This window comes from Micrasema longulum, unplaced genomic scaffold (assembly GCF_059751315.1).
Source record: "Micrasema longulum isolate JH-2025_06_02 unplaced genomic scaffold, ASM5975131v1 h1tg000688l, whole genome shotgun sequence".
NCBI classification, from domain to species: domain Eukaryota; kingdom Metazoa; phylum Arthropoda; class Insecta; order Trichoptera; family Brachycentridae; genus Micrasema; species Micrasema longulum.
Genome location: NW_028277884.1, coordinates 376,839 through 391,162, shown reverse-complemented (window position 1 = coordinate 391,162; position 14,324 = coordinate 376,839). Strand labels below are relative to the sequence as shown.

The following is a 14,324-nucleotide window of genomic DNA, read 5'->3' as shown; positions in this document are numbered from 1 at the left end:
TATGAAATGAACAAAAATTACTAAAACTGAAATGTAAAATAATTTAGTAGATGGCAATAATTTTATAACCTCTAAAAATGTTCAAACTTCAAATTCGCACTTTCTGACATTTCTGAATGCCTGTCAGTTTTTAAATTTTATCGACTCTGAATTTTGTTATTCTAGCTGTCTACATAACAATATAAATTCGATCGAAGATACCAATCACATTAGCTTAAAATGCGGCTAACCGATATCCTTTTTCGCCGTAATCGTATGCCGCACGGGCATATTTTCCGTGGAAAAGACCGATTCGTTAGGAGAGTTGAAAATACTCACATCGTTCGTTTACGAGAGAATTATGAAGTCGAGGAAAAGAACATGCTTCTTCTGAGATATCCGTATCTATCGGAGGTAACATAATATCTAAAATTACCATAATTCTATGATAAAAATGTATCGTAATTATTATCATCCCTTGTTTCAGGAACAAAGTTTTGGTCATGCAAAAGCGCTTGGAAAACAAGAAAAGTACCAACAAAAATGCTATGAATACAAGCGAGGTAAATTCAAAGAGCACGTAACATTGGCTGACCGCCTGATGCACCTTAAATGTAAAGAAGCCTGGGAATAAATAATATGTAAAACTAGATTTATTTTGTAGTCTGTTAATAAAGTTCATACAATACTCGTCTCTGATATTTTTCTTGAATACCTCGTAGGTGTAAAAGAAGTTATAATTTTTCTACAAATGCTTTTTCTCAGTTCACTTTGTTTTACTGGTAATATTATTGAAGAAGGTACTCATCGGTAAGATATCGAATATAATATTACTGGATGCAATTCTCGGTTTATCTTTTTAATATACAAGAGTATTTGGTGCAAATAAAAGTGACTATGTAAATATTTAGGTTTAATAAGACAAAACACAGCACACTCCTGTATATCTTCGTGTGACTCTCTGGGGTTCATGTAAATTGCTCGAACAGCCCTCTTCTGCAGCACAAAAACAGTTAATATTTGCAGTATTTTTCCACAGCAGTATACTGTAAGACACTGCTGTGAAAGCAGCTGAAATAAACTAGCCTAGCTGTTTCTACATCAGAAAGATGGCAAATCTTTTTCTAAATTAAAGTAATCCATAATGTAACAAAATAATAGCTTAAAGGATTCCAAAAATCATTAAAATTTATAAAGAATGGAATTCAAAAAGGGATACAATTAATTATTTTGTTTAATGAATTAATGCGTTTCATTATCAACATTAAAGTCCAAGAATAGATGTAGCAGCTGGCTATAACGAGTTTTAAGGATGCATTAATTATGCCTTAACAGATATGGAAAATTATTTTATGAAAAAGGAATAAAAATATATACTATCCTCCTTTAATTATATATTGATTTAAGGTAATTTATTTTGAATTCTTAGAAAAAAAACATTTTGAATTCCCTCAAGAGACTCATAGTCAGTAACTTGATAAGGTGACCATATTGGTGAATTATAATTTATAGTATTTTAAGTTTGTCCAAATGTTTGTAGTTAGTAGACTAGTAGGTTCTCCATCCCTGCTGTAATTTGTTAATCATAATTTAGTTAGCTTCCAATTAAAGATGTGTACAGATGTTTTATTGTAGGTACTCGCATTATTAATATCGAGTACAAATCCCAATAGTTTAAGTTCATTGTTGGATATTATAGCTATCTCCTCTTTAAATATTAATTCTGAATCAAACAAATCACCCGGATGGTAGAAACAAAAGAAGGTTTATGAAAAAATGGGAGATCACTGTGAATGGGGTTATACTGAAACAGGTAGAGGAATTTGTATATCTGTAAAGTATGTTTTCTAGGGATGGAATGACTGAGAAAGATATTGAAAAAAGAGTGAGTGCCGGGAACAGATGAGTGAACGGTGCACGTATATCAACCTTGACAAACAAATAACTCTTTCACGGAAGGCAAAACTACCCGTTCACAATGGAGTCCTGGTGCCGAGCCTTATGTATGGTTGGGAAGTATGGAATTGGAAAAACAAGGATTAAATTAGGCTGAATGCTGTCAAAATGCGATTTCTCAGATAAATGTGTGGTAAAACGATTTACAATATGTGCACAAATGACAAGATCCGTACATTATGTAAGGCTGAGAGAAGCGTTATCAACAAAATCAAGAATGTAGTTCTGCGTTGGTTTGGACATGTAAAGTGAATGGACAATGAAAGAACGGCTGAAATGATTTGTAATGCGAATGTTGATGAATGCAGAAATCGACCTATGGTACCTAAGATTATTAATCTTACGCTCCAAGGTCCGTGTTCTAATGAAAAGTTAAAATTTAACTTTAATTTTATTTACAAAATAAAATTAAGTTTTCTGTTTGGAAGAGAGAATATGTTTACAATTTTTTTTTCTAAACATGTTTAATCACAGGTTACCCATGAAAATACTTTATATTTAAATATACACATTTTCATACATAAATATCGAGGTTAGTGTATGCCGTCTTGATATGTACCAATGAAGATAGCGTTTGTAATTGAGGCACAGGTCCCAGTCCAGGAACTATGAAATACACTAGTCAAATTACACATTTTAAAAATTATTTCGTTACAAATAAATAAAAAGAATTGAATCCTGATCGATGGAACGTCTGAATAGTTTTATTTCAAATGAAAATAAACCTGACGTATTTTAGCTTTCAGCGTACCCAATGTTACTTACTATTAGATCAAGAATTTTTTTAACCTATCTTGAAAAAAATTTTTGGTTAAAAAAAATCATTTGTAAAACACTGCAGAGTTTTTTGTATTTTTTAGAATATTAAATTATTTAATCCTGAAGGATAATTTTAAAAACTGCAGAACTTCAGATATGAACTACATACTTTTGTTTTACATAATTTTACCTTGGAAAACAAAAAACAATGATAATGGATAAATTATTTATTTTTTTAAATGTTGAAATATTTTAAAAGGTGTATTGTTAAGTGTCTCTGGCACGGATAACCCCAGTGAGGTTAATCTTTGTTTATAATGGAAAAAAATGAATAAATAAATATGTTTCATACTTATACTCAGAATGATTAACCGTCCTGTATGTAACATCCACTTTTAGATATAATTTTGATTGTATCCTATATTCATTTAAAGAATACAGTACCGCACAGTCCATACATGATATTCATAATAAACACAATGTCCTGTTTACCTCTGTGTTTTTTACGCTTTATCCTAATATTTTTAATTGTGCGTTTTGTTAAATTGGTTTTTCTTTGTTAATTACACAAAAAATAATTTTGGAATCATGTTAAGGTACTTAATAAATTGGTAAATAACTTACAAAACTCTCATTTGCAAGACTGTCCATACAATTTTTTTTACAAAATGAGAAAAAGCTAACTTTTTAGATACGAGTTTTTTTATGGTAAACATTTTAAAACAAACAATACATAAAATGTAGTTCTTTGCTTTCATCAAATAATATTAGTCTGTTATTAGTTTTGTACCGTTTTTTTTCAGTGATCTCTAAGTAGGTATTTATTTTGTAGTAGTCTACGTAATTTTTTTACTCATTAACCATATTTAGTGTTGTCAGGCTAAAAAATATTTATTATATTTTACATTCTTGCCATCACTATTTATTTTTTTGTCGAATTTGACAAGTGATGTGAGCTGTCGTAAAACGGTAAACAAATTCCTTCCTGATAATCGCGGCTCCTTGCTGAAATTGTGCAAAAAACATTTCATGAAATGGAGACAAGATTTTACGAAGGATGTGGCAGGGAAGGACCCATTCGTTGCATATTCCTGTGCGAATTTCATCCCGTGGCTGGCCCTAAGATAACATATCAGGTAATATATGTTTAGTGCAATCATTCTTGGTTTTGCAACCGCAAAACGAATAAATAACAGCAATTGACGTGTCAATTAATGGATTACAATGTTGAATCTAAATTAAACGTGAATTATTACGGTGATTAGTTCAAATTACTATTTTACTAAGTTTTTTAAAGATGATGGTGAGTCATGCTCAGATTCCTAGAAAATGGGTTTTGAATATAATTAAACAATAGTTCTCTATTCTTTTATGTATATTATACCTTTTTTATAGTCATTCGATTCTCATTGATATATTTTTTAACATAAAAGGTATATTTAATACTGCATATAATAGGTACAGAAGAGAACTGATAGGCTTGATTCAGAATAACGGAAAATAGACATTTTGTCTTTTTTTGCTCTTTATTCTCGTCATCAAATCAAATGCAATTTTCCACACCTACTTTCCTTCATTCATCCTTTACCACTCCTCATCAATTTCCTTCCCACTATCTCCTTGTTTTGTCCATATTTATTTTATTTTAAATATAGTATATTTATTCTTTAGATAGTTTAAATCGTCGTCGCTTTATTTTAGTATAATTAAGTAAAAACATATTATTGGATGGCAGGCCCTACTATTTTCATATGTACATTTTTTATAGTTTCTATTTATAATAATTTAACCTGTGCATGTTTGTATTCTAAATAAATTAAATAAAAAATAAAAACAAATAAAATGAAGTAATGGATTTTGTAATAGGAAAAAAAATAATATATTTGAATGGAACCACCCTTTACGAAGTTTGTAGAGCTACTGGAGCTATTACTGGTCGAAGTTCTGGCAACTTTTCTGGAACATAGGAACCTGTAGACCTTTTTTGTATTTTTTTTTCAGTTCCCTGATGAATATCTTTCCAAGGAGATATTTGATGCCATAAATGTTTACATTATACCAAAGCCACCTCTTCAGAGGTGTCTCATGACCATGTAAGTGATATTATTTTAACCCCACGAGTTCCATATCATTGTGCAGAAAAAATGTGACACTTGCCCGAAACAAATTAACACCTTTCATCCCAGCTTACGCATACAATGCTCAAAATATTATGTTTTTATTTCAGAGATTTATTATCATTTTGTCATACTAATAAAATCATATTAATAAAAAAATGCTGATGTATTTTTAACAATCAGGCGCCTGAATACTTACTTAGGGCTTCCGCATAATATTGTTAATGTAAATGTTGTCACATAAAAATTATACATAACATAAAATAACTAATCATACACAACTTATAATATTACTAAAAATGTAAATGCATACTTCGCGAAGCCCACACATATTTATGAATTTCAAATTAAACTTTTCAATTGAAAAACTTAACTATAAATGTTTAATGAAGCAGTTAAAATTAATATCTTTTAGTGATAGATTATTATTATTTTTTAATACACTAAATTTATTTGTCAATTTTTAAAATGTGTAAATGGGGGCTAAATTTCTAACTGTCTATGCGCTCTATAGCTGCAAGACGTCCTGTAATCTAGCTCCTATTTGTTATAATTTTTGATTGATCTTAATTGAAAACGAGGAACTAGAATCCCAACCGTCCATGCGCTCTGTAGCTGCAAGACATACTGGGATATTTATTAATTGTACAGCGCCCTTGAGGTGATTTTCACAAAAATGGCGCTTTATAAATTATCCAACTATATATATATATATATATATGGGAAATTTCAGATTTAGTGTTGCTTTTCAAGTTATTAAATAATGTTCTTGACAGTCCCGAACTTTTAAATTGTATGAATTTTATGTTAGACAGCGTGGGATGAGACTAAATACTACCTTTTCTGTTGATTTGCATAGTTCAAACTATGCTAAATACTCACCTATTCCACAGCTCTACATGTTAGCAAACAAACATGGAAATTTAGATTTATTTAATTTATCTTCAAACAAATTAAAATCATAACTTTTAAATCACTTCTTTTCTAAATTATAAAAATGTACTAAGTTTTATACTTGTTTTACTTTTTTTACTACGATACATCGCCTCTGTTACTTCAATACTTTTTATATTTAAACTCTTTATTTATTGTTAATTTTCTGCATACCTAGACTATAATTTCTTGTTTAATTTTCCTTTGTTATTTCTTTACTTACTGCTGATTTTATGTATCTATATTTTATTCACTTGTGTACAGGTGTTTTGTATTTTGTTTTATTTTTGTTAAAGGTGTAATAAATAAATAAATATTGTTGGTTAGTAAATAATTTGGTCCTTGAATTTCAGAAATGCTCTCGGTCACAAGATAATCGGTTACCCGGTGCGAATCGAGAGCGCGAGATACGAGAGGAACGCGTACATGTTTAACCTCTGTTTTGTATGCGATACATGGGCCAGGACCGCACAGTACGAACCTGTAGTCAAGAAGTTGGCTGAACATCTCGTAAGAAATCATCGCATCAATAATAAATTCAGTTCTATAAATCTAAAGAATCCAGTTCGGCGTTTGAAATAAAACCAGAACCTTGGATAAGTGCTTTCGACTTGATGGCTGTCCTAAATAAGAAATTTGAGTGGAGATAAATCCGCCCTGCTGTGTAGTGGTTGACGCCTTCGCCTAGCATTCTTGAGGTCCTGGGTTCCATTCGTGGTAGGGTGGATGTGTAATATTAAATTATATTTTTAGTAATTTATAATTGGAAAATCTTCAAAACAAACACATAAAATCATGATGTATCAGAGCAACCCCACTTCGAAGGGTTGAAATTAATCACCAAGTTTTTATTATATTCTCGCTTACACAACATAATATTTTCTCATTTGAATTTCCCCTTTTTTTGAAGTTCGAAGCTGATCGAAGTCATTCTACTTACTCTACTTAAAATCATAGATTTTTACATAAAAACTGTCTCCCCATCCAATGACGTCATATTTTGTGAGTCATATTTTGTGATGTCATATTTCGTGACGTCATATTTTGTGACGTCATATTTTGTGACGTCATATTTTGTGACGTCATATTTTGTGACGTCAAAATTTGTTTGTTTTTATCTTTACAAGTCACCCCATTCCACTTGCTCTACTAGAATCATAGATTTTTACGTAAAAACTATCTTCGCATCCGATGACGTCAAAATTGGTGACGTCACGAATTGTTTGTTTTTATCTTTATTCAAATAACTAGACTTTGATCCTTTATATCTCCCTCATTTCTTAACAGATTTTAACAAGAAGACTACCGATTATCTTGTGTTTATTTTTTAGGTAATAAAAAAAAATCACGATAATTGCCCGTTGTTGTATAAAAATTTCAATATCACAAGTAAATTTGTTGCCTAAGGAATGTAGACGCGGAATCGGAGAGTGCCGTGCATAGTTAGTATCAACGTACTACATAGTTGCAAACAACTCGGCACTTCTAGTAACTCGATTCGGTATTTTGAAGTTTATAAGATTCAGGAGCTCACAATCGAGCTCTGAATTTGAAGTTTTAAATAAAAAAAGAAGGTCATATTATTTTTCTTCGATCTTCTAATAAAATTGAATTTGAAGTATCTAATAGAAATGTGTAAATAATGTTATCTAAGGGAATATATTTTATTTAAAATTTACAAATCTCGAATACTTTCTTTGAATTCTCTCTATGTTCTTAATGTGTAATTTATACTTAGGAGACACAGTGAGATGGTATTCAATAAAATCGATATTAATGTACGAAAGTGCACATATACATATATAAAAATTTAAAGTCTCGTGTTTAAAGAAAAAAATGTACATGTATTCTATTTTTCATACAAATTAATCTTATTTTATAGATAAAATTGATGGTAAATGTTTTCCTCCCGTTGTAATACGGGCGCTGGGCAGAAATGGTTTAGAAAAATATTTATTAAAAACACAAGTTCATATTGACACTGTTTTATTTCCAGATGATAATGGAAGAAGAAAACCGTTTCCTCTCTGACGCTGCAGTCGGAGCCAGTAAACTTCCGACCCTTCTGGCACATCTGCTGCATGATCTCAACACGCACCAAAAAGCTTCTATAGTTGGTGAGGAATACTAATTTATTGTACATTACTTTGCAATAATATGTTAGTAGGCAATATTTGATATTAATTTATTCATTACACAAAAAAGATAACTATGATGACATGCGAGAATCAAAATGTGATATAAAAAATTACTTAAATACAACTAATACCACTTTTGGACAAAGGGATTTTGAGTATTATTCAATTAAAATCTATAACCTACTTCCACTATCCATTAAAACAATTCGTAACGAGAAAATGTTCAAAAAGGCTATAAAAAAATGGATAATGGAGCTGGGTAGAAGTAAAATTGATGATCTCATTCCCCCAAACCAATATTGAATCAACTGCTCCGCAAGTGTATGGCTTATGTTAGGTTTTTGTTCTTTCATTATGCGTTTAATACATAAATTAATTATAAACATAAATACGTTGTGTTTAAAACTGTCTAAACATTTTGTTAACTATCTCTGTTTATTAAGTTAGTCTTCTTTGTTTATTCTCAAATGTAAAAATATTTTTGAAAAGTATATTGTTAAGTGTCCTCGACACGGGTAATCCCAGTGAGGTCACATTATTTTTATTATTAATTATAGTTTGTAAGAGAAAAAATATAAATAAATTCTTCTTTTCTTTTAACAATAATACTACTGTGATCAAGGAATAAGCTCAAATTGTTTTTAACTTTTAAAATCTTCACTTATTCTTCTAAATCTATTTCATCGCCTTCAAAGTACTCCCCTCCCGATAAAAAAACGGCCGAACTGAAGCCACCGAGTAAGGTTAGGATAGGTTGGATTAATTTTAGTTAAAAAAAATCTTTTTTTTCTTTTTTTTTAAACTTATTAAGTTAAGGAAAAAAAATAATTATATGTTTTATTATTGAACTTAACCCAGCATATCCTAACATAGCCCTTGAGGTATTATATTACTAAAATGGCGCTATATAAGTTATCCATAATTATTATTATTATTATTAACCTCACTTAAAAATAAAAACAATTATTATTGTTGTATTAAAATTAAAGAGGCTAAGTGTCGTTCAGCCCTTTCATTAAATGTTACTTTCAACATTTTGGATAAGCGTCCGTTAGCCATAATGTTGAATGTCGGCATTTAATGAAGAACCTAGCTACCCAGTTGACTGGTTGATTTTACTGTTTGCCGGCTACATCTACACATTGACGACTTTTAAACACTAGCCTGATGTTTTGATGTCGGGACCTGCTTTGAAGTGTTAGTGTTTTGATGATGTTTTGATGTCGGGAGCTTACGGAGAACTGACCTCCACCTAATTAAAAAATACAATGCAATTGCTTTCAAAGTGGTTTTTTTACGTCTCGCGACTATTGTTTTGCAGAGGGGGAGACTATGATACACCTGAAAGTTGTGGAGAAGTGGCGCGCCACCGCCCCCGTGCGGGACCACGATGTGCCGGTGTTCCTGCGTCCTCCCGATCCCCACAACGAGTGGGACCTGACCACCACGCAGGTAATGATGTAGACCGGGCTCGGGCAGCCCTTTTCTACTCTGGGCCAGATTTCCAAATTTGCTCTTTGAGTTGCGGCCCAAATTATCAAAATAACTGAATGAATAAATACAAAACATTTATAGATTCTAGTAGTCAGCGAATTCAAACTTTCATGGTATATTTAACCTTTCCCGTACTGTTCTAAAAACACCCGCTCGTTACGGTGCTGTGTAGTCACTACACATTAGAAAAATAAGAGATCTAAAAAGAGAAAATGGAATATTTATAGGGAATGGCTTTAATTAACCATAATTTTATTCAAAGATGATAATATTTCAAATCTTACTCCTGAAAACATGAAAAAACCATTGGGTATCGCTAACGACTCGGGCGAAATGTGCACCCGCTCCAACTTCCCGAAAGCTACTAAGTAGCTAGCACTGGACTACGTGACTGGACATGTAGTGGACGTGTAACGCCAGGTGTTATTGGTATACTGTGAGTATACTTTTGATGATGTTTGTAATTTATCCCCGATTTCCGATAAAATGCTTTTTTTGTGCCTAATAAGTTCTAATTATTTAAAAACAAATCATTTCAGTCGATACGTAAATGTGTAATGGAAGAATACTGAAAATCTAAACCCAATATATATAATATTTATGATATTATAGTTATTAGACGCAATGTGTACTGGCTACACATCAAGTCCGCATTTTTCTTTTCATGTCCGTTTATCTTCAGGTGTGGTAATACCGACCGAGCGAAAACGATGCCTGCCATCTCTGGGCGAGGACTACAACTACACATTTAATTAAATGTGCTCTCATGAATCTATTTAATTTATCTCTTCTTTACAGGGATAATCAAATTGAGCCATTGGCCGTAACATCTATATGCCTTTAATTAAATGTTTCTAAATAATTGTATATAACCACTTAGCGACTTTTTTATGTCTACCGGTCTACCCTTCACCTTAGTAGTTACACAAAAATATAAAACTAACTGATACGACACATGCTTTTAGTAGCGAACACTAACGTGCACTGATTATAGCGAAAATGTTTGAATGTTGTGAGAGAAACAGTTGAAAAAGAGGGAGGGAAGCTTCCTCCTGGAAGACCACGAGTTAACTGGGTATATTGATTGATTTGGTGTTTATTTTGTAGAACTCCATATTTAAACTTATAATTAGAAATCAAACACTGATTTGAGTCTACTGAATACTTTATTTTATTTTTACAAATATAAAAATAAAACTTCGTGACAATTGTTGAATCTTCACATTCGTTTGAAAATGCCCTAGTAAGGCGAAACAATTGTCACGAAGTTTTATTTTTATTTGTTTATATTTGTAAAAATAAAATAAAGTATTCAGTAGACTCAAATCAGTGTTTGATTTCTAATTATAAGTTTTAACTGGGTAAAGGTTGACCATTACAATGGAACATTGTGTAGTGAAATATTTCCATATTATTTATAATAATCAAATAGAATTTTAACATTTTCAAAAATCAGCGTTCTCCCGAATGAACCAACAGATCCCTCCTAAATAGGGTATGATGAGATATAAATTCTTCAACTAGTTTTCTTATGCCAATCTGTAACGCACGCGTTACCACGATGTGTGCGCTTTCATCACCCGTGTCTGCCGCAGTCAGGCGTCCCGGCGTAAGTGAGAAGCCACCCCCCCAAACAGAGACAAAGTCGGAACCTCAATAGCCCTGAAAAGAACTTTCCACCCGGTCCAAGTGGCGTGGCGAAGGCAGTCAGCTGGCAGGGCGGAGCGAAGAGCGAAGTGCAGGAGGGCGAACAAGACGGAGAACTCAATAAAACACGTGTGAACTGTTCAGAGTTAGGAACTCAACTGACAAAATACACGTCCTATAAAGCGGCGCACGTCGAGCTCCGCAGGCTAGCCGTAGCACCTGCGCCGGCCGGCCAACAGTGGTGGGGGTAGCTCACCCCCACCACTCGCCGCACACTGCCGGCCGCAGGCCACGCATACGGGCTATTTCGCCGGTAGCCGCGACACGCGCAACATGATAAAATAATTCAATGGCCCATTGTTTATGTATTTGCCCCGGTATTATTGAGGCGAGGCTCGAAAGCTAATCATTTATCTTTATTGGGAGCTTAGCACTCAGTTGTACAAATACCGGAGTTCCTAGCTGCATTTAATTATATTTATTTCTTTATGTATAATGTATATTGCAGGTGTTACCGTATGTGAATGGATACAATCACATTTCAAAAATAGCAGCCGAAGCCAATGTAGATATAACTCTAGTAAAGGCATGCATACAGAATCTCGTCTACTATGGAGTTGTGAGTATTTTTCTTTGAAACTATTCGCTTTATGTAATTGTTACAACTTCAACCCCTTTCGGCCATACGAATTTGTGAAATCCTTGGCCTGGGTCCTTATTAAAATAATTATTAATAATCCAGGCGCAAATGATCACAATTTGAGGTTCGATAGTATACTTTAGATATTGAATGAAAACTCTGATACTTCTCGATATAATATTTTAATCAGACTCACATACTGTAAACAGCGGACAGTATAATTTAAAAATGAGTATCATACAATTTTGTACAAAGTTGGAGTATTTGAATCAGGAAAAGGAGCACAGGAATGGACCTACTTTTGATGCGATGAGGATGTTTTCAATATTGGCGCAGTGAATGATGAAAGTTCACTTTGAATGATGATATTTAACAATTTATTACAATAACTGTTTTACAGCGGTTTTTTTTTTTAGGTTGATTTAGTGCCTATTTTGAAATACGGCAACATGTATCGCAGCACGCCGACTCTCTCCCACCTCTTCAAGGATCCTAACCTCCAAAAAGAATGCGTCAACTTCACAGCCATCGGCAGCTCTCTTCCCTCGATCCGGAACATTCTCCAAATGTACTGCAGCCTGCTTCAGGGCAGTACGCTCAAGTCGATATGCGTGCGCCACTCCCCGCAGACGAAATTCATCGACGAGAGGAGGCTGATCATCTTCGGATTGCTGCATAAGATGATTCGCTGCCTGAGAAAGTATCCCATATACACCGGAGAACGAGATAAGCTGAGGCCGGAGAGTCTGCGTTCGCTGTTCACCGGTGCCCTGTGCGTCGATCGGCTCTGTTGCATCACTAAAATTGGTCTGGCGCAGTTGGAGTATACTATAGAAAATGATCCCGATGTCATTGTCGTCTGGAGATAAATTATGGACTGATTTTACTATATATAGTCGGCCTCGTGGTTTTGTGGTCAGCGGGTTTGCCTACCATGCGAGAGGCCTCGGGTACAATTCCCGACATGGTTGACATAAATTTTTTTTTTTTTTTTTAAATAGGTGTTTTTACACTAGAATATTTCATTGTCTCTGGACTGGCACCTGAAGCGTAAGACTGATCATCTTACCTCCTTGTAACAAAAATGATCAAGTTATGCTGCGATTGGTGTACCAATGCAGTGTCCTATGCACCATTAGGTGCACTAGGGAAATGATGATTACGATGATAATTTTACTAAATGTTATGCTATTTTTTTATTTATTTGTTTATTGTTTAATCCACTTACATATTTATTTTAGTTTTAGTTGTAGTGGTTGGCGCATTCGCCTGCCACGCCATTTTTAGTTCGATTCCTATAAGAGTCGTGGCTTTTTTTTTTGCTTTGTAACTAACCCCAGTCATTCTTGTAAATTATATTTTAGGCGTGTTTTAAATATTTTTTAATAAAATCGAGTTGTGATCCCGCTGTTAGTGTTGTAGACTCATGGATCACTCTACCGCATATTTAAATAAAGAAAATATATATTAACCTATTACAACAGAGATGAATAACATTTTAGAGAATACCTTCTCTAAGGTGTTATTCATCTCTAAGAAGTCTAGGCATCTACAGGGCTTATGACCTGTCATTGGCTGGTTTAAGTGCCCACTTTACACTCTGTGTAACATTCACCGTTCTGCCTATATTTGAACATCTATATTCCTTCAATTCTTTCATTTGTTGATGTTTGTGAAGTTAAAGAGCTGAAACCTTTATTTATGCGGGTGAGATTCATCTAATTGAATTATTTCACCTACATACTAGGCAACGCCTGAAAATGTTATTTCTTCAATTTCTATACTTCTTCAAAATATTGTTGATAAATTACCTGGTCCATGTTCTTCATCTCTGTTGTAATATGTTAATATAAACAGCACCCCAGGGAGTTGAATCTAGTCCTTGTCTACAAAAATTTGGACAAACTCAAAATATTGTTATATTTTATGAATGTAAGTTTTTATAATAATTATAAAAATAACAAGCTTGTAAAAAAAATAACGCTCACTGGCTGGGGTGAATCTTCTCTACCCCCGTGAGAAAATTCAGAATAGCACCTTAGGTATTAACTGAGATGAAAATATATAGATAATCTACTTATGCTTTAGATTTTTCATACATTTTATGTAAAATAGGTTGGAGTTAAAGGGGTTATAAATAATTTTAAAATTGGTTATAAATGCACTGTAAAATTGTTAGCATTTATGCATCTGTACATATTTATTGCATTTATGTATTTATATTCGCACAGGCCATGCCATGCCTATGTGGGATTTTATTTTTTTTTTAAATAAAGTGATATATTATGTAATAAAAAATGTAACAAATCTTGGGTATACTGGCAAAAAACGTAAAACAAAAAACGCGAAAATATGCGGATTTGACTTAATGATGCAGTTTTGTAAAGTTTTTAACGCTCTACAAACTGGCAAAATACACTAAGTCACATTGAATTTCATATATCTGTAGTTTTATAAATAAATTTAAGGTTAAGTCGTATACCCGGTATTTTATTCAGGCTAAAAGCTTTAAATAACTTAATATAAAATTAAGAAACGGAAAAATTAAAAACATTTTCTTAAATGAGCACTTAACATCTTACTATATTTAAATAAGATATAAAATTGTAAAATTGGAACAAAACTTAAATGCTTTATTTCTCAAAACAGGGATTTGAGAGT

At 32.8% G+C, this 14,324-nt stretch overlaps 2 protein-coding genes across 2 annotated transcripts; both read left to right on the top strand.

Annotated features, from left to right (window-relative positions):
- The first annotated feature begins 81 nt into the window (after positions 1 to 81).
- On the top strand, positions 82 to 673 carry LOC148279651 (uncharacterized). The gene is made up of 2 exons (XM_088229626.1): positions 82 to 393; positions 467 to 673. Exons 1-2 carry the CDS (start codon positions 220 to 222, stop codon positions 611 to 613), a joined length of 321 nt encoding a protein of 106 aa, XP_088085752.1. The 5' UTR covers positions 82 to 219; the 3' UTR covers positions 614 to 673.
- Positions 674 to 3,614: 2,941 nt separating this feature from the next.
- Positions 3,615 to 13,071, top strand: Nprl2 (Nitrogen permease regulator-like 2). Its single transcript, XM_088229624.1, has 7 exons — positions 3,615 to 3,830; positions 4,696 to 4,787; positions 6,098 to 6,254; positions 7,741 to 7,861; positions 9,204 to 9,334; positions 11,532 to 11,642; positions 12,080 to 13,071. Exons 1-7 carry the CDS (start codon positions 3,729 to 3,731, stop codon positions 12,530 to 12,532), a joined length of 1,167 nt encoding a protein of 388 aa, XP_088085750.1. The 5' UTR covers positions 3,615 to 3,728; the 3' UTR covers positions 12,533 to 13,071.
- Positions 13,072 to 14,324: the final 1,253 nt, after the last annotated feature.